This window comes from Pygocentrus nattereri, chromosome 30 (genome assembly GCF_015220715.1).
Source record: "Pygocentrus nattereri isolate fPygNat1 chromosome 30, fPygNat1.pri, whole genome shotgun sequence".
NCBI lineage: Eukaryota > Metazoa > Chordata > Actinopteri > Characiformes > Serrasalmidae > Pygocentrus > Pygocentrus nattereri.
Genome location: NC_051240.1, coordinates 7,072,854 through 7,097,240, shown reverse-complemented (window position 1 = coordinate 7,097,240; position 24,387 = coordinate 7,072,854). Strand labels below are relative to the sequence as shown.

The 24,387-nt window shown below is 41.3% G+C and overlaps 1 protein-coding gene across 1 annotated transcript; it reads left to right on the top strand.

Annotated features, from left to right (window-relative positions):
- Positions 1-415: 415 nt before the first annotated feature.
- On the top strand, positions 416-24,387 carry srp68 (signal recognition particle 68). Its single transcript, XM_017693016.2, has 16 exons — positions 416-503; positions 2,751-2,817; positions 2,920-3,033; positions 6,330-6,525; positions 6,855-6,937; positions 7,840-7,949; positions 8,285-8,367; positions 9,992-10,132; positions 14,521-14,619; positions 14,811-14,872; positions 15,747-15,900; positions 17,414-17,508; positions 18,058-18,187; positions 18,837-18,912; positions 19,449-19,501; positions 21,928-24,387. Exons 1-16 carry the CDS (start codon positions 416-418, stop codon positions 22,153-22,155), a joined length of 1,779 nt encoding a protein of 592 aa, XP_017548505.1. The 3' UTR covers positions 22,156-24,387.

The following is a 24,387-nucleotide window of genomic DNA, read 5'->3' as shown; positions in this document are numbered from 1 at the left end:
TAAAGTATAGAGTAGGGAGTATAAAGTATAGAGTAGGGAGTAGGGAGTATAGAGTAGGGAGTAGGGAGTATAGAGTAGGGAGTATAGAGTATGGAGTAGGGAGTATAGAGTATGGAGTAGGGAGTATAGAGTATGGAGTAGGGAGTAGGGAGTATAGAGTAGGGAGTATAAAGTATAGAGTAGGGAGTATAAAGTATAGAGTAGGGAGTAGGGAGTATAGAGTATGGAGTAGGGAGTATAGAGTATGGAGTAGGGAGTATAGAGTATGGAGTAGGGAGTAGGGAGTAGGGATCATCGCTGTCGAAGTGAGCTCCCCTGCGCTTTTAGGCCACGCCTCTCCAGCCGGGCTGTACTGCCGGGTCAGAGAGGCTGGTTTCCTCTTCAGCCCGTCGAGCCGTGTGCTGGTGGGACAGAAATGGCCGCGGAGAAGCCGAGCGAGGGGAAACCAGCGCCGACTGAGGAGAATAAAGAGAACCAGGGGGACGGAGGACTCAGCCTGGAGAGTATCCTTTCAGGGGTTGATCCGCTCCGCCGCCTCCGGGGGTCTTCAGGCGCTTCTTCAGCTCAGCGGGCGCACTGAAGGGGGGGCTTCATCACATACGTGTCACTAAATACCACAGTCCGCTCAGCTCGTTCAGCCAGGGTGAAGAACCAGGCGAGGAAATATCCAGAACCGCTAAATACCACAGTCCGCTCAGCTCGTTCAGCCAGGGTGAGGAACCAGGGAGGAACTATCCAGAACCGCTAAATACCACAGTCCGCTCAGCTCGTTCAGCCAGGGTGAGGAACCAGGGAGGAACTATCCAGAACCGCTAAATACCACAGTCCGCTCAGCTCGTTCAGCCAGGGTGAGGAACCAGGCGAGGAAATATCCAGAACCGCTAAATACCACAGTCCGCTCAGCTCGTTCAGCCAGGGTGAGGAACCAGGCGAGGAACTATCCAGAACCGCTAAATACCACAGTCCGCTCAGCTCGTTCAGCCAGGGAGAGGAACCAGGCGAGGAACTATCCAGAACCGCTAAATACCACAGTCCGCTCAGCTCGTTCAGCCAGGGTGAGGAACCAGGCGGGAAAATATCCAGAACCGCTAAATACCACAGTCCGCTCAGCTCGTTCAGCCAGGGAGAGGAACCAGGCGAGGAACTATCCAGAACCGCTAAATACCACAGTCCGCTCAGCTCGTTCAGCCAGGGTGAGGAACCAGGCGGGAAAATATCCAGAACCGCTAAATACCACAGTCCGCTCAGCTAGTTCAGCCAGGGTGAGGAACCAGGGAGGAACTATCCAGAACCGCTAAATACCACAGTCCGCTCAGCTCGTTCAGCCAGGGTGAGGAACCAGGCGGGAAAATATCCAGAACCGCTAAATACCACAGTCCGCTCAGCTCGTTCAGCCAGGGAGAGGAACCAGGCGAGGAACTATCCAGAACCGCTAAATACCACAGTCCGCTCAGCTCGTTCAGCCAGGGTGAGGAACCAGGCGGGAAAATATCCAGAACCGCTAAATACCACAGTCCGCTCAGCTCGTTCAGCCAGGGAGAGGAACCAGGCGAGGAAATATCCAGAACCGCTAAATACCACAGTCCGCTCAGCTCGTTCAGCGTTCACCATGCTAAGAGCCTTTACGCATGCAGATGGTTCTCTGTAGAGCTCCTGGTTGTAAATGGAACTGTTGCTTTTATTAGAAAACTCCTGAAGGACCGTCTTTGTAAAGAATGAAAGTAGAACCTTTTTGAAAATGGTTCTGTATCATGCCAGAAAGAGTTCTTCTATTGTTGCAAGCTTGACATTGTAACTAGCAGAATTGTGTAAAACCTAAAACCGTTTTCTGTGCCAAAGAACCGTCTTTAACATCTTTAACGTCTTCTACACCTTTAACACCTTCTACATCTTTACCACCTTTACCACCTTTTACATCCTCAACATCCTCAACATCTTCAACCTCTTTAAATGTAACCATCAATTACGTTTTGGGTTAAAATCTCAGAGCTGTTGTGCAGCAATGTCAGACATCAGGAAATCAAATTCAACCAGTTTCTTGTGGAAACGTTATTTGAGTGAGCTTTTAGATGGTTTAGATTCTTCTGACGTCTGGTTCCTGTCACCACCACTCTGAACAGTTCTGACGTGGAAAGTAATTCTCTTTCGGCAAGTAAAAACCTCCACACTTAAAATGATGGTTCTTCAGTAAAGAAAACTGTATAGAACCATAAAACCTAGAACTGTGGTATTAAGCAGTTCTGGATATTTCCCCGCCTGGTTCCTCACCCTGGCTGAACGAGCTCCGAGCGGACTGTGGTATTTAGAACCATAGAACCGCTTAAAGATCCCGTTGCACGATTAAAGGGCTCGTTGCATCGTGAAAGGGTGACTAATTTGCTGTGTATGGTTCTATATAGCACCAAAAATTGGTGGTGCTATATAGAACTATTTTCAAACAAGGTTCAGTACAGAACCGTATACAGCACATTGTCTTTAATAAAGAACCCTTGAAGAGCCAATATATTTTTAAGTGTGTAGTGTTTCACATCAAACCAGTCTAGATGATTTTGTTTATATCGAATGAGTTAAATTCTGAGAAATTGGTGGAGTTCTCCTTTAACACACATCAGCGCTTTTAACTGAATCTGAGGCTGACTGCAGTTGAAAAATGTGACAAGGTTGGATTTATGACAATTTGTCCCCATTGTGCAGTTAAAATGTGCCGAGTCTGATGTTTAGTGATGTTTTTCCTGAGCGCTGTCCTCCAGTTCTCCAGATTATAAAAGATTCCCAGCAGCAGCATGGGCTCCGACATGGAGATTACCAGCGGTACAGGTGAGGCGCCCTGTGAGATGAGTTATTAAACCGCAGTGCCAGTGGTGTTTTGATGACTCCTGTTGATCCCATGTGCTCGTTCTTTCTCTTTCCTCGTCTCAGAGGATATTGTTCCCGGAGGCTGCGTCGCCTGCGGAAAACTTTGGGCTTCAAGATGGGCAACCGGTACAAATATTCAGGCAAAAAAGTCACCGTGGAGATGGTGCGTGACAACAGGTATGTCGCAGTGGTCGCGTTGTAAATGCCATTTCTGTGATGTGGTCATTTTGGTTTTGCAAAGCAGAGAAAAAAGTAAAGAAGCTCCAAATGTGTTTTAGTGATTTTAAGTAAGTAAGTTAAGTGATACTTTTTTGATCCCACAACCGGGGAAATTCCACCTCCGCATTTAACCCATCCGTGAAGTGAAACACCACATACACACAAGTGAACACACACACTAGGGGGCAGTGTGCACACTTGCCCGGAGTGGTGGGCAGCCCTATGCACGGCGCCCGGGGAGCAGTTAGGTGTCTTGCTCAAGGACACCTCAGTCATGGACTGTCGGCCCTGGGGATCGAACCGGCGACCTTCCGGTCACAGGGCCAGTTCCCTAACCTCCAGCCCACGACTGCCCCTTAAATGATCAATGATTTTTTTTCCTGCCAAAAAAGTGGTTCCAACAGCTCACAGTAAAATGGCCATTGTACGTTAGCAACTTGTGGGCAGTGGAAAATGTATGGTTAAAAAATTGTTATCTGTGAAATTCTGTTTTTAGATAATAAAACTTAGTTTTAGCAGTAAAATCACTGTTTTTTTTCCCTCATTCTCTTTTGAAAGTTTTCAAAAGTGCTTATCCTTCTGGGTTGCAGGAATAATGACGTAATGTCTTCAAAATTTGACTTAAACAGTGATTTAATTTCTGATGTTTTTGACTTCGTATCTTGAAATATGTTCTGAAATTTTTTGACTCAATCTCAATTTTTCCCCCAAATAGTTTTCTTTTGTTACTATAATTACTGTTCTTTGATTATTATTCAGTGGCTATTTCTTATATATATATATATATATATATATATATATATATATATAATTTTGACAGAAGTGATTTTTAAAGACAGTCATTATTTTGATTGAAGTCATTATTTCAAGGGGTAGTGGTTGAAATCTTCCCTATAAAATGACCTTCAAATAAAAAAACAAAAACAAACATCACTTCTTTAACTGCTAGCGCTGCTCTGTAGGCGACCCTGTCAGTCTGCAGTGACAGCAGAGGAGCTTTCGAGTTCAGCTCCTCACTCACTGCTGGGCTTTAGCTACATTTAGGGCATCATACGCCTTCAGAGAGGGGGATACGACAATTGTTTATTATTGCCCACCACTAATTCTTCAGCGATTCACCAGCTTCATATTCAAATTGTCCTGTTCCACCTTAAAAGGAGCAGCAGTTGTGATTTCTGGGGTGGCAGAATGTAGCTGAACGGGAAATTTAGCTAGCTAGCGACCGAGAGCCAGCCTAGCAATGGCGATATTTATTTATTTGTTTATTTATTTATTTTTTAATATGCTTGTTATGAAGAAAAGGACCATAATACATTGAAATGACCCAGGCCTGATAGTTTTCAGGCGCCACGCCGGAATTCCGGCGTACCGACGTGTCTGCGAGGAAAAAAAAGGTTCGCCTAGTGCAGGTTCGGCAAGCTTTTAGACTCAGAGCCATAAAAGTAAAATAATTGGAAATTTATTTCAGTGAGAGCCACATAATAATATATTAAAACGACCATGACATCTCACTCTAGCGAGCGGGGGGGGGGGGGTGACGACATCGACATGTCAGTCAAGCGAACCGAAACTAAATACCGACCGTTTGTGATTTTCCGCCCGAACATTTTTTTAAGTCTCAAAAATAATATACGTTAATTAAATTAATTATTTTCAAAAGCTGAGCCGCATCAGAGGCTCCGGACCCGCGGGTTGCCGACCCCTGGCCTCGTGATCTGACCATAGGATCTGACGCTTCTCTTGATCTGACATGCGCAGGTTTCACTGTAACCAACACCAAGGCCGAGCCTACTAGCCATTAAGCCAGTCAGAAACGGGGGGGCGGGACTTGCTTTGACCAAACAAACTGATAGATTCAGTAGGAAATCCCGGGAAATACACGTGCGAATTTTTTCCACTGTCAACGCGAAACGTATAAACTCAGCCATGGAACACAACTATATTAAGCCTATATTAAGCCTATATTAAGGGGAAAACGGAACTGAATAGTAATTTTAGGGCCGTAGTATTATTTATGAGTTTGCACTGTAACTGTTTCAAAATATTTAAAATAAATGCTGCATAGTTTGCTATTATATTTTTAAAAGAAATGAATGTGTCCTTGTTCATGTCATTTAGTCAATGGTTAGGCTACTAATCAATTCCTAGTTTACTTTGGAGTATTGTTATTGCCACCTGCTGACCGTTCTTGGCATGGCTGTAGTATCTGTAGTCTCCTATGCTATAGAAGCAATAAGGTATGTGACTAGTTAAAAACAGGTATGGATTCCTGAGCAGGCCTGCTAGTCCCAAGAGTTCTGGTAATCTGCACAAGCTTCTGAAATATAGGCTTATATTGGGTTTGTTTATCTCATGTCTGAATGTTGTTCATGTATTTCAACAAAATTCAACACAATCTATCATTGAAGGGACTAATTCAAAAGCAAAAAATCTGACAGTAATGAAGATCAGGGTTATACACAGACGTATATCTGCGCCCAGGGGCCAACAAGTTATGTCTTAAGTGTGTCGCATACATAGCACCCCCACCCTGCTCACCTCCCGAGCAGAGAAAAAAAGTTCAGGCTCAGGAATTTTTCCCACTGTCACCCCTGAATGACCTTAAACTAAAATAATACAGTGGTTATCATCATTTTAAATGGAGAAAATACATGTGTGCGTTTCTTTGGTTGCTGGCGCGGCCGTCCTGCAGGTTTTTCTTTTTCTTGCATCACTCCGTTTGGAGTGAGTCTCTGAAAAACCTCCGTTTGGAGGGCCGTTTGGCCCTAACACATCGCCCTACGCCTCCATCTCAACAAGAACTGCTCGGTGTAGGGAGATGTAGGGTTAAGGGGTGAAATGGCTTTAGGGCACAAGTCATAATTTTGACATAGCAAGTCATTATTTCTAGCCCAGTTAAGTCATTAGAATGAGTGGATCGTCGCTGCTTGCAGGATTTTTTTAATGTACTCTAGTTCCAGTATATCGTCCCACATTTCGTTTTCTTTAACATGGATCGAATATTCAGAAACATTTCTAAATTGTAACTTCCTGAGAGAAGGGAAGAAGTTCTTCATTTGAATGTGTGTAAATGTGGCGATGGTTCCAAGTCATTCTAGACTATTGGTCCTTGTGTTCTGTCATGCTCATGCAGTTTATAGGGCAGCTGGTGATTTTAGATGGCGTTTAATAAAAAAAACAAAAAGTAAAATGAGGTTTTGATGTTGCAGCCATACGTTTCCCATTGTCCTGCCACTCTTTTCTTCTTCTCTTAGGTATCTGTTGCTGGTTGTGATGGAAGCGGAGCGGGCGTGGAGTTACGCTATGCAGCTGAAGCAAGAGGCCAACACTGAGCCCAGGAAACGCTTCCACCTGATGGCCCGCTTACGTAAAGCAGCCAAACATGGAGAGCAGCTGGAGAGGCTGTGTGAGAGCCCACGTGTCGACGCTAAGACCAAACTCGAGGCCCAGGTATTCTTTACTGCTCACACCAAAACTGCTGCTGCACTTCCCCATTATGACTCTTTAGGCCCCAAAGTGAAAAATCAATGCAATTTGAAACGTAGTAGGGACGCTCCAGCCAGGCTTTTTACATCTGCCAGGATTCTGTCATTAGGCTCGACTGTTTTGCTGAGCTATCCATTTAAACTGAATTAGTGGGCTCAGCACAACTGGCTATTTCATCTTAAAGCTTCATTTATCTCCGAGGAGTCACATGCTTGCCTTCGCAGTTCCAGACTGGCTATTTTAAACAACAAGTAGGATCTGGTGCAAATCATGTGTCCTTCTAAACTCTGCAGGCCTACACTGCCTACCTGACTGGAATGGTCCAATTTGAACTGCAGGAGTGGAAAGCTGCCATGGAGGCCTTCAACAAGTGCAAGTGAGTGTGTTGTCCTACTGACCATGAGTGTCCATTCGTGAAGAATGTCATATAAGGAGAGCCCTCCTAGTACACTGAACAACCACGTAGGTCATAAAAAGCTGATTTAGACCAGTCCACAGTGTATAGTAACTGCATAGCAACAACTAGCTTATTGGATGATTGCCCATTATGCTATAATCTATTTTGCTCATTTATTTTTTGCAAGTTGTTTGGTTCTTGTAGTTTATTTTTGTAAAAAAAATAAAATAATAACTTTTATAACATTTTTTTTATAACCAATATCAGCAGAAAATGCTATATTGGATATGGTATACTGTTTAAAAAAGATGGTTCTTTAATAGTTTCTATAGTAAAGACAATGGTTTTATAAATAAATATGAACACACAAACCATTTGCATGATTTCCTTGATTGAGTTCCTTTCACCATGAAAGGGTTCTTCAGGTTAATGGAGAATGTGAAGTAGATGGTTCTATATAGAACGTTTTAGAATAGCATCCAAAAGTGTTATTTTATTGTTGCAAGCTTGATGCAGCAGATTCTTAAGAACCCTTTAATCACGCTAAGGGTTCTTTGAGTGTTCATGGTTCTTTTATAGAACCATTTTCATTACTGAATAACCGTCTTTAAGAGCGTTAGGGAAGAAATGATTCAGTCCTGTACCAAATCTACCAGTCTACCTGCACCAAAATGAAAGTCTAGCTTAGTTGCTAATCTTGAGTACAGATATCTAGTTTTATAACGTTATATTGATATCAGATCCTCAGGGTTTCAGTCTCATATTTTGTGAACACTTTTCATACATATTTAGCACTTTGTACACCATTAGTCATAAATTTCTGCTATAATGAACTTTTTTTTTTTTTTTTTTTTTTTTAAAATAACGTTACTGTCCTTCAGGACCATCTATGAGAAGCTGGCGAGTGCTTTCACTGAAGAGCAGGCTGTTCTCTATCACCAGAGAGTGGAGGAGATCTCTCCAAATATACGCTACTGTGCTTATAACATCGGTAAGATGCACACATACATGCACATCACACTCTCCCACTCCTTTTGCTGCAGTGTGTGCTGACTGCACGTGCTGCTTGTCCACAAACCAAAGCAGTAGGACTGGACTGAGATACATTTTGAGCTTTGTTTCATTCTGAAGTTGAGTTTTGATGACGGAGAAACCCCACTACATTTTCTAAGGGAAAAAAACATATTGAATTGAGTATGGGTGTGTCCAGCACAGGCTCCGCCCTGTTCTCGCATACGTTTTTCCTTTTTTTTTTTAAATAAGTAATGTATTGAAAAACTGTTACACATTACATGTATGTATTTACCCCCCTTTTTTTGTCTGTAGGTGACCAGAATGCCATAAACGATCTGATGCAGATGAGGCTCAGTGCAGGAGGCGGTGGAGGCATGATGGCCGAGAAGCTTGAGGTCAGAGATCACGCTGTCGTTGCTGAGTTTATTTTCTGCTCTTGAAACCCTGCAGTACAGTGTTACTTCTTGAGCTGCAAGAGAGAATAGTTGCAGTGCAGAACTGCTTAAAACTGCTTCCAGTAATCGACCACTCACTGCAGAGTTCCAGTGTTTAATCATGTTCAGTATAAAAGACATTCCAAAATAATACATTTTGCCTGTTTAAATGAATTAAAATGCAGAAGAAAACGAAGCCATTTGATCCAATAATTAGGTAGATTAAAATAGTATGAAACTAAAATAAAACAATGTAAAAATTACAGCAGCAGCAAGGGAGCTGTTGTGTTATAATGGGAAATATTAAACTAAAGAATATCTAAGTAATTAGTTTGAGAACATCTGGGGGAAAAAAATAAGTTTATTAATTAAGCCTTGAATCTGTCTCAGTTCTAATGTTGTCTCAGACAGCCCTAAAGACCTTGATTAGGCAGATCAGGTGTGTTGGATTAATATCAAAGTTGAACTGGGTGTCCAGGAGAAAGGCTTTTGTTTCTGGTAGTAGCAAGTTGCAGTAAGGTAGTTTCACAGGTAGAGGGCGCCACAGTACTGCTGTAAAGTCCTCTGTAGTAAGCCAATGCTTTTCAGAAAGGAGCCTGAAGGCAGCGTCTATCTTGTTTAACTGTAAGGCTAAATAAAGCTTAATGTATCTGAATGAAGAATTTGGGGTCCTGTACATAAATTCAGCTTTAATCTGGCTTTTTACTTTGAGTGACACTGTTCCTTAGTTTTTTTTTGTTTTTTTTTTTTTATTGAAAGCAGAGGGTTGAAGATTAAGTTTTGTTGCTATCAAAACACTCATAGCATTACAGAAGTTTCATATGCATCATATTTTTAATGAAAAACCAGAAAATGTTTCTTAACGGTTCTTAATGTTCCTCACTGATTTTCAAACTTTGGGACGCATTTTCTTCAAACATGGGATTAAACTATTCACCGTGTGGCCATGAGGGACAGGAGTGAACACAGTTTTAGCAGCGCTGTTGCTAAAATATGGCTTTGCCTTCAGACTATCACTGTGTTTCAGTAGTGACATGAAGATGTGGGACAAGTTTTTATTTATTTATAATTAAACATTAGACTGATAAAAAAAATTAAGCTTAATTGATTCATCATTCATCTTCACTCTAAAAGAAAGTTAAAATAAGTATTATCACAAGTCTAAATTTAAAAGAGAACCCTATAAATGATTTTTTTTAATGCATTTATAATTACAATTATGTAAATATTTAGCTTATGAGTATCTGTGTTGGTGTTTAAATAGATCATAACAATCTTGTAAATATCTAAGGTGTGAGTGCCATTTATTTATTTTTGAAACGTGGGACTGCAGTTTAAACTAATTCTTTAAAATTGTCCCTATGTTTTAGACCCCGTTTGTGCATCTTAAATAGATTCATTGTTTATTTGGTTTAAATCTCTAACACTCTTTCTTATGATGCTGTTCTTTCATGTGTTTTGTAATATAACTGCATAACACTAATAGACCTTATTTAAAGTGAAGGGCTAAAAACTGCAGGTTGGTAGAAGTACATTTGCTTTTTGTGGAAGCTTTGTTGACTTATTGTAAATCTTCTCTCTGCAGGCTCTGATCACTCAGACAAGGGCGAAGCAGGCCGCCACCATGAGCGAGGTGGAGTGGAGGGGTCGTACTGTACCTGTTAAGATCGATAAAGCCCGTATCTTCTTGCTGGGGCTGGCTGACAACGAGGCTGCTATTGTACAGGTCAGGAACCTGATCACCTTCACATACCCTCTCAAACAATCAGTGAAGAAAGGCAACGAAGTCAAGCTACTGGTGAAGAAAATAATAATAATAAATCTTATTTATGTATCATACTTTTCATGAGAAATTAAACAAAACAAAATTCTTCTAAAAGAGAAGAGTTTAAAGGTTCTACTTATAAAGATGCAGAATATCTTGGAACAAAAAAAAAATCCATCATTTAATTTCATTTAGAACCATTTTGCCAACTGTGTTTGCACACTGTGGAATTAGACCTCCACATTTAACACATCCATGCAGGGAAACGCCCACACACATGCACACCCGTGCATACACACACACTAGGGGGCAGTGAGCACACTTGCCTGGAGCCGTGGGCAGCCCTATCCATGGTGCCCGGGGAGCAGTTGGGGGTTAGGTGCTTTGCTCATGGGCACTTAAGTCATGGACTGTCAGCCGAGGGGAGCAAACCGGCGACCTGCCGGTCACAGGGCTATTTCCCTAACCCCCAGCCCACGACTAAAACACATCTAAAGGGAAAAGTCTCAAAAAATTCTTGTTAAAAGATCGAGTTTCTAAAACGAAGCAAAAGTAATTCATGCTGAAAGTCTAAAAAGAAAAAGATCCAGAATTACTTAAAACAAAAGACAATGTACAAAAACAGATTGAGAATTTCTTAGGGACTCTCGTTCCATAATCATGGACCTAGTACAGAAAAAAAATTGTCCAGGAAAAAAAATGTGCACTTCTGTTATTTTACCATTATGTATAAAAATCAGAAGGTGGTGCTGTTGGATATTGTTGTTGTTGTTGTTGTTGTTGTTGTTGTTGTTGTTAACGATTTTGTTTACATCCCACTGATTGAATAATGCAGGAATTTTTGAAGTGGTGGAATTATCCTTTAAAGTTTGCAAATAATGATTAGGAGGTCCAATTCTAGGAGAACCCTTTTGGTTGGTGTAGAACCTTCATGCTAGGAGGAAGATTTTGTAAGATTTACAAAGGTTCATCACACTTGGACCTTTACATATTATTTACATTCACTAAACGGATCTTTAGGGAACCTAATTGGGTTTTTTTTAAAGCATCACTCCAAAGAACTCTTTATTTGTAGCCCTGCAAAAGGTCACTCATGCCTTTTCTTTCAAGGTATAATCATGTAATACCAATTAGCATCTGCTCAGCCCCAAGAGATGTTTTTCAACTACACATGCATACATTCCCCTAAGGCCCTCATTAAGTGTCTCCTTTGTGCAGAGTACAATCGCAGGCTTTACACTGACATACATATACATGTATAGTTGAGCTCGGATGACCTTTCTCTATATAGTTGGCACTAATGTGGTCTGACCACACGTTTTTAATGACTGAGTATTTAGTTTATATACCTTTACATCTAGTATGAGTGAAAACGTACCATCCCCAGTTTCTCCATCCCTCCAGTAGGGGGCACTCTGCGCCATGCTGAATCCACTGGTATGCGGCTGTGGGCGTACCTTCCGCCCCCGCAGCTGACGGTTGGTATCTCTCCCACCCTACCACTCCTCAGCCCGTGGCAGCTCAGGTGCAGGCATGCTGTCCTTTCGCAGTCGGACTGCATTCTGCACTGCGCCCTTCCGCAGATAATCATCTGCAGGAGCTGATCAGCTTAAAAAAATGTCAAAATCCAAACAGGTGTAAACAAAAACAAGAAACCAGTGTCCGACTTTGAGTGCTTCTACATCACTTTCATCATTTTGTTTGTGCGATGAAGGATTAGTTCAGCAAAAATTCAAGTTTAATAACATTTCTATTGTTACCCCTTTCTTTTCTCTAAAGTTTACTATTTTAATTTATGCTGGAGTATGATGTTAATTTAGATCTCCAAGTTTAATTTAAGACTTTCATGCTCTGCCAGCTTTCGCTTACGTTCAGCAGAAAAAACTAATGTAGACGACTGGCCAAGCCATGTTTTGCTTCTTTAGGTTTAAGCTGGAGCTCCGAGGCAAACATTGCTAACAATCACTAGAAGTCAATAGTTACCATAATTATGTAAATACACCTCTGGAAATGCTGTCACAGTAAAACATAGTGTCCTAAACCACACTGGCAACTTCAGATCTTAATGAAGACCTGGATGTTGATCCAGGGGTCCAAAGAATTTTTGGTTGTATTCATACAGAATTTGGGTGTCTATTGACTTCTACTGGTTTTTAGCAACATTAGTTTCACAGCTCCGGTGCTGCACTAAAGAAGCAAAATTTGGACACCAAACGTGTCTTGGCTGATTGCAAATCTGTGGGCCAGCTATGTTTTTACTTCATTTTTACTTAACCTTTTGCCATGACCCGAGCAGGTTATTGTTTATTCAAAATATGCCAAAATGCTAACAGCAAAAGAGGCGGTGAATACAGCCGGTTTGCTTGAACTAGACCACAGGCATCTTTTTTTTTTTCTTTTTTTTTTTTTGTTTTTATGTAACTGCTGGCCCAGAGATTGTTGGGGAAAAGAGGTCATAACATACATTATATTGCAGTGCATCTCAGGGTGAAATGAGCTAATAAGAATAGAACATTTAAAAATGATTTTGCAGACCAAATAGTTGTTCCATGGGCCTGACTTGACCCCTGGGCCTTGTCTTTGACATATGGGATCGAGAGCAAGATAAAATTACAAATTTCCAAGCTTGTTCCACCTGATCATGTTAATCGGGCTCATCCGGAGCATCCTCGGGATTCCAGTCAGCTCTGATGGGTTAGGACTGGAGCTCACAGATGATTCAGGTGGTAATATTTTTGAGCATTTCCTCTTTTATGAGGTGACCCCTAATACGCTTTCAGATATCGTGGCTCTGTTGTGATTTTTAAAAGGCATGAATAAGGTTGAAAGTGTGAGATTGAGACTGAAAGTGATCTGCTTCTCTGGATTTCGGTTCACTATTCCTTTCTGTGGTACGTGCTGTGTTGTATTCTCACTATAGTCTTGCTCTCTTCCGGGTTAATGAACTGGTTTCTCCAGTCTTACTCTTACTCCTTTTAAGATGTTCCTCGGGTGGGTTGGTGACACTCCTGACCACAGAAGTATCCACATGGTTCTTCTAATGAATTAATTCAGTTACTTTAAGGTGCATGCATTGCTAAGGCATTCAGTTGCACATATAGCCTTATAGTCTCCATAGAAAAGCATTGATGAATCTAATGGGACAATCTGGGGCAGTTTGCCTAAGGTCACCCTGCCCAATGCCAAGCGTGGCCTTAAGGTATACAGCTTCCCAGCATTGGGCTGTGGAGCAGTGGAACTGCGTTCCTTGAAGTGATGGAGCTCCATTCAATACCTTTTGGATGAGTTGGAGTGTCCAGAATTAACCATCCAACATCAGTACCTGACCTCACTAATGCTCAGTCAAGTCCTCACAACAATGTTCCAACATCTAGAGTAAAGCCTTCCTAGAAGAGTAGAGGGTGTTACTGCAGCAAAAGGAGACAAACTCTTTGTTTCAGAAGAAACACTGGAAACTCTAGGAGTTTATAAAGAACAAAGGAATATTATCCCCACTGTAGATACTGTAGATGTTTGCTTATGAAGGAATGTCCCAAAAACCTGTTCAGTGACCTGTGAGGTTTTTCTGTGTGCATTCCTGCTGCATCTGCTCCAGCACTGAATGCCACTCTGTATGTTTTCTCTTCATACATTGTATTTGGTAGTTCTTGGTTTCAGATTGATCTGCTTGGGAAAGCGGTAACCCATGTTACTAAAGGTACTTTTCATGATACCAGCTGGACTCGGTTCAACTCTAATCTCCATTTTTGGCTTTCCATTAGGCACGAGTTGGTACGTGGAAGTTCCAAGTGAGCCGAGCTGATGGGCATAAAAACGCTATAGATTACTGATTGGATGGAGAGAACTACTAAACACACATGCTAATGTTAGGTACAAGGTTAGCGTAGCCTCTTGCGTTGACCTTTTTAGAGCAACCAAATTTGTCCCGTAGTCTGAACGCTGATGTTTTTCCCAAACTCTCCTTTTTTGTCAGTAGTGTTTTGTCTTGCTGAACTAAATGTGCCCCCTTCATGTCTCGGCAGATTTGTTTGGCCTCACTATAATGACCAGCTACACTGAGAGGGTGATATCTCTGCAGTGGAAAACCAAGTAGCTGGTACCATAAGCAAGCCTAGCCAAGCCGGTACCCAGCAGTGGAAAGCGGCTTAAATGTTATTCTGCAAAAAGCATAGTTACACATTTCAACCACCGAGGTCTCCAATCCCCAAAACTTGCATAGTGTAACTTTAAGTTTTTTTATTTTATTTTTGGCAGAAAATGATATAAATATACTGTACCATGAAGTATACCAAATCCTTAAGTGTGGTTGAGTGTTTAGTAGCTCTAATATTTCTGTTCTTCTCTGTCAGGCTGCCAACGAGGAGACAAAGGAGCGTCTGTATGAGACCCTGTTGGCTGATTGCAGAGACACCATCCAGGCTGTGAGAGAGGAGCTGAGGACTGATGTGGTAAGATATATACTGATCTATTCTATTTTAACCCCTTAAATAAACACGCTTAATAATTTAAAATGCCATTTAATAATCTGCCTTTCAGATGCATCACTGTCATACATGCTGTGTGTGTAGTGACAAGGTTATTTTTCTAGCACCACGAGTTTGAAATTTCTGAAGTGTATGTGTGTGTCTGACTCGAACAGAAGCAGAGAGCTGGAGACAGTGCAGAAAGTGGAAAGGTCTCCAACCTGCAGTACCTCCACAGGTTAGTGCTGCACAAATGTGACAGTAGCAACCTTCTAGCATTCTTTATTGAGCTGTGGAGGATGCATTGAAATTCTGACCACTGAAAAGGGGCACTTTAAGTTTTCAGCCGAAAGAGAGAAAAGCTGAAAATTAAATAGGCCCGAAATGAAGCGCCAGAATACAGCACTTTAATAAATAATTAAAATTATAATAAAGAAAAACCGAATAAAACATTTTTTTTCATTGGGCTCCTGTGCTGGTCAGTGAAAAAATGACCAACAACTAGTGTAACAACCAATATGACTTAAAAGATAATTTATTTATGTTGCTGAGGACACTGGAATGCACGGCACATACTGTCTCCTATATACCAGAATCATTTTCATACCAGAAGAAGTTTATTTTATGTGAACTTTTTTGTTTGTTTTCAGTCTTTTTCCAGCTTGGAGTAGCTACATTTTTTTTAGCAAAATTTAGTACAGTAATTCAAAAGCATACATAAAACTACGTAATAAAAATAATAAATGACAATTTGGGTTAGGGTGTGTGTATGTATATGTATGTGTGTGTGTGTGTGTGTGTGTGTGTGTATGTGTATGTGTGTGTGTATATATATATATATATATATATATATATATATATATATATATATATATATATATATATATATATATATATATATGTGTGTGTGTGTATATGTGTGTGTGTGTGTGTGTGTGTGTGTATGTATATGTGTGTGTGTGTGTGTATATATATATATATATATATATATATATATATATATATATATATATATATATATATATATGTGTGTGTGTGTGTGTGTGTGTGTGTGTGTGTGTGTGTGTGTGTATAGTATAATATAATGTATATGTGTTTGTATGTGTGAGTAGCTACCTAACCTACATTAAGCTGTGGACGGTGGTGAGGAGGAATGAAAGCATGGCGCATGCGCTGCAGGCCAAACTCAAGGAGCCACAGACCGACGAGAACAAAAGAGGACCTCGACCCCAGGACCTGATACGGCTCTACGATATCATATTGCAGGTACAGATGCACACATGGGCAAATTCTTTTGACCAATAACTCACTGTTATTGGTCAGTGATTTAATCATTAACACAGTCCAACATAACAAAAGTGCCATGATGTAATCTGGTTATTCACATTTACCATGTATTAGTTCAACTTAATAAACATGCACTGACTGACCACTTCAAGTCCTCCTTGTTTATGCTCTGATTAGCCACGCTTACATGGAACCTAATAATCCGACTAATAGCTCCATCAGAATAGAATACATCCATGTAAACACCTCAGTCAGAATATTCTAGGCCGATTCAGGCCATTCAGAATACAGTTTCTGTCTGATTGAACGAGGTGGGTAATCCTGTAAACAGTCTGTTAAATAGAAGAATAATAGCCATGTGAATGGCTGTATCCGGTTACATTCCAATCGGCAAGTGTAAATGCGTTCTGCGCATGCGCGGCGCGTCATAGTGAAAGGTTTATAAAGTTTGACATGGCGGAGCAGAAACTGTTCTGCAGAGGAGACGAAGTTTATTCTCTGATCTTTAAAAGGCGGCGGTGGGACGGACGTCCAGCTGACGTGTCTCAGAGCTCGACGTCTTCCTCTCACCTCTTCCTTTATAAGTACAGGTGAAGGACGTTTTCCTGACTCTGACATAATTTTAAAGCAATTTAAAACACAAGCGCGCCAGCTGGAAACTCATCTCACTCTGACTGGACTCACGTGATGGTCGCTGTCGTGGTAACGTTTACTCTAAGCGCTACAACAGTGAGTCAGTTTTGGTGGCAGTCGTGGGTCATTCTCAGCACTGTGACACTGACGTGATGCTGGAGTTTTTAAACGCTGTGTCCACTCACTGTCCACTCTATTAGACTCTCCTACCTTGTTGGTTCATCTTGTAGATGTAAAGTTAGAGATGATGGCTCATCTCCTGCAGATGTTTGTGTTGGTCATCCTCCAGTCTGTCATCAGTGGGATGCTGCCCACAGGACACTGTTGGCTGGGTGTTATTAGTTGCTGGACTAATCTCAGTCCAGCAGTGATACTGAGGTGTTTAAAAACTCCAGCAGCACTGCTGTGTCTGATCCACACGCTAACACGCCATCACCACATCAGTGTCACTGCAGTGCTGAGAATCATCCACCAGCTGAATAAGACCTGCTCTGTGGTGGTCCTGTGGGGGTCCAGAGCATTGAAGAACAGGGTAATAAAGTATGCAGAGAAACAGATGGACTACAGTCTGTAATTGTGGAACTGCAAAGTGCTCCTATATGGTCAGTGGAGCTGATGAAATGGACAAGGAGGTGGCCAAATATTTTAAATACATTTTTAATTTCACTCTTGGCCCATTGCTCTTTAATATTGTCTTCATTCAGAACTTTGTCTTGTATTAAGATTATTTAAATCTTCATAAAACACTGAACTGAGTCACACATTCTCGTGCTGTAAAGCCAACTTGGCCAGTCATCTGTGATCATTGTTTTTCTTCCTCCTAATCATGCTCATTTTGTTCTCTCCTGTTGTTCTGCAGAGCCTGGCAGAGCTGTCAACCCTGCAGGGTTTGGAGGAGGACCACACCTTCCAGAAGGAGGTGGCCCTGAAGACGCTGATCTACAAGGCTTATAGGTATGTGGATATATGAGCTGATCTGAGTTCAGACTTACCCACCCCAGCAGTGTAATCATATAGCCCAAGGAATGCTTAAGTCAGCTGAACTGGTTAGAATTGTTCAAAATCTGAAAAAGAGGAATGTTGTTGAGCTTTAAGGTAGACATTAGGAACATGTCTGCCTGTTACATTGTGGTTACTCCCACATCTGATCTCTGCCATGTTGTCCATTACAACACACCAGGATTTTCAGGTGCTTGGTTTTTTTTTTGGTTTTTTTTTTTAAATAAACTGTACAGATTTTCAGTTTTTAGTAGAGGGACATCAGTTCATCAGTGTTCTTGTCTATGGTAATTGTTTTTTACTACAGTTCACTAAAGCTGCTGAAAATCGTTTTAGTTCAGGCTGCAGTTCAGTTCTGTCTGTCTTTATCTCACACTTTGTCTGTATCTCTCTCTTTACTCTCTCTGCCATTCTGTTTATATTTGTCTATCTGACTCTCTCTGTCCATCTCTCTGTCTGACTTTATATGTCTGTCTCTTTGTTTTGTGTCTTGTACCTGTGCAGGTGCTTCTTCATTGCCCAGTCATACGTGTTGGTGAAGAAGTGGAGCGAGGCGTTGGTTCTGTATGAGAGGGTCCTGAAATATGCCCGGGAGGTCCAATCCAAGGCCAAAAACCTCAATAACAGCTTAAAGGTATCATTGTGCTAATACATTAATACACATCATGTGGTATTATTAACTTAATAACTCAGCCAGTCATGCTAATGTGGCTACCGGTGGATGGAAGCTAAAAGCTGGCAATGTGTGCGTGATGGCATTGTAGTAAATCTCACTGATGGAAATTGTTTTACTTACCGTGTTATAGGTGATTCAAAGATATTGATAATGGTTAAGAAAAGTTGCCTTGATGTGCGGAGTGAGAATAGGACTGTGCAGACATCTTTAGTGGACAGTTCATGCCTTGCACAGTGGAAAGCCTGTCATTGCATATTTTTCATAAAGTCGTCTCGCTAGAAATCGTAGCAATAATGAGTGAACAATGACACGCTGTCATAACTTAAAAAATTAGTTTTAATGCTCTTTTCTTTTAGATTTTTGGAGTTTTAGCCCAGGTTGCAGTGCTTGGTGCCTGTGAGCCTCTGCTGGGTGTTGACTGGCATGCTAATGAAAAGTGTGTTGTCTTGAGTGATAGTAGCTGATGACTGATAGTGGACAGGTTCTTCTACTTTTTTCAAAAACGTGTGGTATTTCAAGATTGTCATTGCTTTACCAGTCTTTTTTTTTCTTTCTTTTTTTTTTTTTTTTTTTTTTGCTGCTCTTGTTTTCCTTTGCCACTCACAAGGACCTTCCGGATGTCCAGGAGCTTATCGCCGAGGTCAATGCGGAGAAATACTCCCTTCAGGCGGCAGCAATCTTGGGTGGGTCCTTGTCTATGTGGCCATTTCGTTTCTGCAGTACACTTATAAAAAGTTTTTTCAAGAGTTCTTTACTCTACAAAAATGGTCCTGCATAGAATGTTTGCATGATTTAAAAGGATCATCACATAGTGAAAATGTTTTTAAGATTGATGCAGGTGCTGTAGAAAGTTCTTTAAAGATCATTTTTGAAAAGGGTTCTTCTATTAGATCAAACCTGACATTGTAACAATAGAAGAACCCTTTTTGATGCTGTACAGAACATCTTTCAGAAAGGTTCTTTATAGAACCTACTACAGCACATTCTCCATCAGTCTGAAGAACGCTTTTATGATACAAAGGGCCCTTTAACCATGGAAAGGGGTCTTCTTGTTCATGGTTCTCTATAGAATAATTTTCTTTGCTAAAGAATCTTTAAGTGTGTAGCTCATTGACCCTCCATGACTGTAGTTATTAGACAGATGGTGTTTGTGGTGTTTTCAGTGTTTCATGGCCCATAAACTGAATCTTTCTGTGATGTTTTGTTTGATCTTTTTTAGATAAGGAGGATGTGGCTGAAGCACCTGTACAGCAGCAAGTGAAGGACACCACAGTAAGAGACAATATTTATCTGTATTCAGTATTCATCTGTTAAACCCTTACCTCACATGATGTTCGCCGTCATGGTAACGTTTACTCTAAGCGCTACTCCACGTATGCACGTCATTTGGCATTGGATTACTTGGTAGTGCGCATGTTAACAAAGATTTTCCATCAAATTGTTGAATAGAGTGAGCATAAACGCCTCATTCTGATTCTGTAGTTGGAGAGTATTCAGATTGGCAAAAATCTCTGCATGTAAACACAGCCATTGACCATTTTATCAGCTCCACTGACCATATAGGAGCGCTTTGTAGTTCTAAAGTCACAGTTCATCTGTTTCTCTGCATATTTTGTTAGTCCCCTTTTACCCTGTTCTTCAGTGGGCAGGACCACACAGCACAGGTGGTGTTGGGTCATTCTCAGCACTGTGACACTGACGTGATGCTGGAGTTTTTAAACGCTGTGTCCACTCACTGTCCACTCTATTAGACTCTCCTACCTTGTTGGTTCATCTTGTAGATGTAAAGTTAGAGATGATGGCTCATTTCCTGCAGATGTTTGTGTTGGTCATCCTCCAGTCTGTCATCAGTGGGATGCTGCCCACAGGACGCTGTTGGCTGGGTGTTATTAGATGCTGGGCTAATCTCAGTCCAGCAGTGATACTGAGGTGTTTAAAAACTCCAGCAGCACTGCTGTGTCTGATCCACTCGCACCAGCACAACATACGGTAACACGCTGCCACCACCACATCAGTGTTCCTGGAGTGCTGAGAATGATCCACCACCCCAAAGTGGCCAAATTTTTAAAATTTCACTCTTGGTCCAGCAGTGACAATGAGGTGTTTTAAAACTCCAGCAGTCTGATCCACTTGCACCAGTGCAACACACACTAACACACCACCACCACATCAGTGTTCCTCGAGTGCTGTTAAACCCTTAAAATCTCAGACTTATTACCAAGTAACTGCAGGGACTTCAGTACAAACTGGCTAAGCTATTCTTACATTATAGAAGTGTGTAATAAAACTGACTCACCGTTAAAAACACTAACCCCTTAAACGGCCTGGGCCTCTGCTCGGGGAAGGGGTCCGAATTACAACCCACTTTACAAACTTTTCTTCCACACATTGCGTGCAGTTACACATTTCCACCAGAGAGGTTCAAACCCCCAAAACTTAGACAGATGTAGCTTCAACATGAATACATCAAAGTTTACATGGGAAAATTGTGGAGGGATCAGAAACCAGCTGCAACATAAACTACAGACTAAGCGTAGGACACACTTACATTTTACAGGAGTGTTTATCTTTGACCCACTCACTCACTCTACTCTTTGTGGGTGGAGAACAGTGGAATGTTGCAGGACAGAAAGCAGTAAACATGTGTTGCGTCTGAGTGAGTGCAGTGCGCTGCTACAGGGCACTGTTTCAGATCCAGGCCTTTAATAATAGTATGGAGGCGTGTAGTTGAGCTTTAATTTGTCTGTGTGAGGATACTGAATTCATCTCTTCTAAGGAAGTCAACCCAGTTTAAAAGGTCGATATCCTGCTTATTGTATTACTGTACTAGAGCAAATTCCTTTATTTCAAGTAGCACAGAAAATTTGGTTTAATTTTTTTGAGCTAGCTTCTGCCACCACCTGCACGCTTAATTTGATTAAGTATTGATCCGTATTAATGTGTTAAAAAAACACAGATGTACATAATTACTATTCAGTGTTTTAATGTTATTTACTCTAATGTATGTGTTTTTGAGTCAATAAAAGCTGTCCAGACAATTGTGTGTATGCTTTTGTAATCTCATTTTCACAGTATTAACTCAATTTAATTATTAGATTTTAGTCATAATTAGCAGTTTGGGTTAAAATATTCCTGAAATCCCTTCCAGACTCCCTTGCTCATTATGTCTTGAACTGTTGTTGAACTGATATCAAGTAAACGTCAAATTACATTGTTTTATAATTAAATGGGCATCCGATTAACGGCCGAGATTGTGTAATCCGTTGCTACGCTGCAGTAGAAACTACTTTTGGGTGAGTGACACACCCTGAAGTGGCATCTTAAGCAGCTGTGCTTATAAACACACACCTACACGAACGCAGTGATACTGTCACCCGCCCTCCTACATCCCTTCCTTTCACAGTACACATACCATTGCACAAAACTCTCACTCTCATGTTTGTTAAAGGCCACAGTTAGTAGTTGTCATGTATTTGATTTAGATTCTAGAAGTTTCCATCTGTAATTGCACAATTAAAGTTACAGAATGGATTGCAGTTGTTTTGCCGTACGGCATCGACCGGTTCTCATCTGCATTGGAAACGTTTTCTGTTTGTTTTGAGGTTAAGGAGCAGCAAACATGGCAAATATGTTAAATATTTCAACAATTCATCAAATTCAAATGACAATTCCTTCTCTTTTTCCCCTCTGTTCCTCAGCCTCTCTCCGAGCGACTGGACACCTTCCGTCTTGACCCCTCTCTCCTGGGCAAGCAGCCCAATCTGGTGCAGTTTCCCCCAGACTTCCAGCCGATCCCCTGCAAGCCTCTGTTCTTCGACCTGGCACTCAACCACGTGGCCTTCCCGCCCCTGGATGACAAGGTGGAGCAGAAGGGCAAAGGCGGCCTCACCGGCTACATCAAGGGCATTTTTGGCTTCGGCAGCTAAACCGAGGCTTGGCCTTCGTGCAGAGACCTGGGAGCTTGGAGTCAAAGTTGAAGTTGCTCTCATCTCGTTCTCTGTCCATCCTTCATGTTCTTCTGAAATCAGTCATTAGAATCCTTCACTCCAAATCCTGGAGTGCCAGAAACCTGCAGAGTTTAGCGTTTTAACTCATTTAACAACTGATTCAACTCATCAGCTAATTCGAATTAGCAGTTAGACTTCGAGTTGAATAAGAGGATGAACTCAGATCTCTGTAGGGATGTGGCCTTCAAGATCCTAAGTTTGACACCGAAACACAAACATACATCAATTCGGCTTTTGTGTTTTATGGGGAAACCCAAAACATAACATAAAAATTAGATTTAGATTAAAATTAGAGGGTTTTTATATGTCCAGTTTTGGTCCTGAGAAGCTCAACACGCCAACTGAACGTGCTATCTAAGCTGAGTTGAATCAGGTATTTTAACAGGAAGCTCACCAAAGTGTGCTGGTCTGTGGCCCTAATTTTACAAAGCTGTAGTGTGTTGTGATCCTCCAGAACTGTCTGGTCCTGGATTCCAGTAGGGATGACTTGGGATTGTTTAATATGGGAAAAAATACATCATGATATTTGAAGGTGTTTACACAACACGCAGTATGCATTACTTTTGTTTTTCTGAACTACCACAAAAACTACCACAGTTAAAAGTACTGTGAATACAATTATTTTTGTTGAAGGTTCCACCAACTCCACTGCTTTAAATCCAATTAAATGGGCAACATTCTCCAAGTAACAGTATGTGCTCAGAAATTGCTCAAAATTTGTCAAGTTAAACTACTGTCATATTGCCCCCTCCTAGGTATTACCAATCAGCTGCATCAACAGTTCAGTTCAGTGTCCTCCAGTGATGACAAAATCCAGGGCTGTATGCGAGGTCCAGATTTGACTAATGTGCATCCATGCGATGGCCAGTTCACATCAGCCCCCTGTTGGTTGGCTCTCCCACATCATTTGAGCTGTGTCTTGATTAGGGGGTCCAGCGTTTGTCCTGGAGGGCCAGCATTTGGTGTTCTTCCTGCACAAATTGGTAATTCACTGATGAGTTGAATTGGGTGTGCTTGAGTTATCACCAAGCTGCACCAGTTAGTTATGTAGTTATTTCATTTTGGCATGAAGGGTGTAGGGCACAAGGGTTTGAAGGCAATTTTGGACCACAGGTTGGACCATTCTGAGCTCCAGTGCTGGTGTCCTAGTCTGCACAGCCCTCCTTACTGTTTCCGCATTCAGTGGCGACTTTACTGATTTAGTATTTCTTCAAGTTTGTTCAATTTTAACCTCTTGGTGCAAAATGTCAGCATAAGTAAGCCAGTGTTGTACAGTTAAACTGACAAAAATACAGACTCTACACAGGTATGTTAAGACTGGAAGTAGTGGTTAGATTTTTTGTCTCTGGAACACCTGAAATTGCGTCTTGTCAATCATCCAGGATGAAATGGGACAAACTCGAGATGAGTGAGTGAGTGAGTTCACGACCGTGCCGCTATGAGGAGCATCCAGTTTTCGTTAAGAACCAAATCGGCGGTGGATTATAATCTCTAACGTGCATTTTGTACCATGAACTCCAGTCTTTTCAGTTTGCACAATTATATATGACCGTGCACCAAGTAAATGAACTCCGTAGATGAACACAGATGGAGAGTTTTGTGCTAGGCTAGTCTGAAAAACCACTCGTCAGAATTGTCCTGCGATGAGCCACTCGTCTCTGTCCTGTTGTTGAAAACCTACAGAGGGAATTTTACATGTTTGTCAGCGCAGCCGCCAAGGGTTCCATCTTTACAGCGTAGATGTTTTCCAGTAGACAGGTGCTGCTGTTCTTCATGGTGACTAGAACCAAAGTCAATCTCTCCTGTCTTGCATTATAGCACCTCATGGCTGGTCACATACGAGTGTCTGTCTTCTGTACCAGTTTAAGACGTACCTTTACTGTCGCATACCTGCCACACCCTGGCTAATTTACTGATATTTTGTTTCTGAATCTTTTCATTGTTTTTTAATTCTTTTTCTTTCTAAAATGTAAGAACGTAATGGTGGCGAGTGTTAGGAAGAGGCCGAATTGAACGCAAGAGCTAGGAACGTTTTCTGTTGTGACCACCGTTAAAACTGAAAAAATGGAATAGTTAAATGAAATAAATGTGGGAATGAAAGTTGGTGTAAAGACTCTTAATTAAATAAACCACACATGAACTAACGCTGAA

What these genes read in the sequence shown, in the direction of transcription:
- srp68 (XM_017693016.2), top strand. Translation starts at nt 416, where the DNA reads ATGGCCGCGGAGAAGCCGAGCGAGGGGAAACCAGCGCCGACTGAGGAG. An exon ending in AGGAGCTGAGGACTGATGTG is followed by an intron (nt 14,620 to 14,810) that starts GTAAGATATATA and finishes TGACTCGAACAG; the next exon opens with AAGCAGAGAGCTGGAGACAG. An exon ending in TCAGGCGGCAGCAATCTTGG is followed by an intron (nt 18,913 to 19,448) that starts GTGGGTCCTTGT and finishes GATCTTTTTTAG; the next exon opens with ATAAGGAGGATGTGGCTGAA.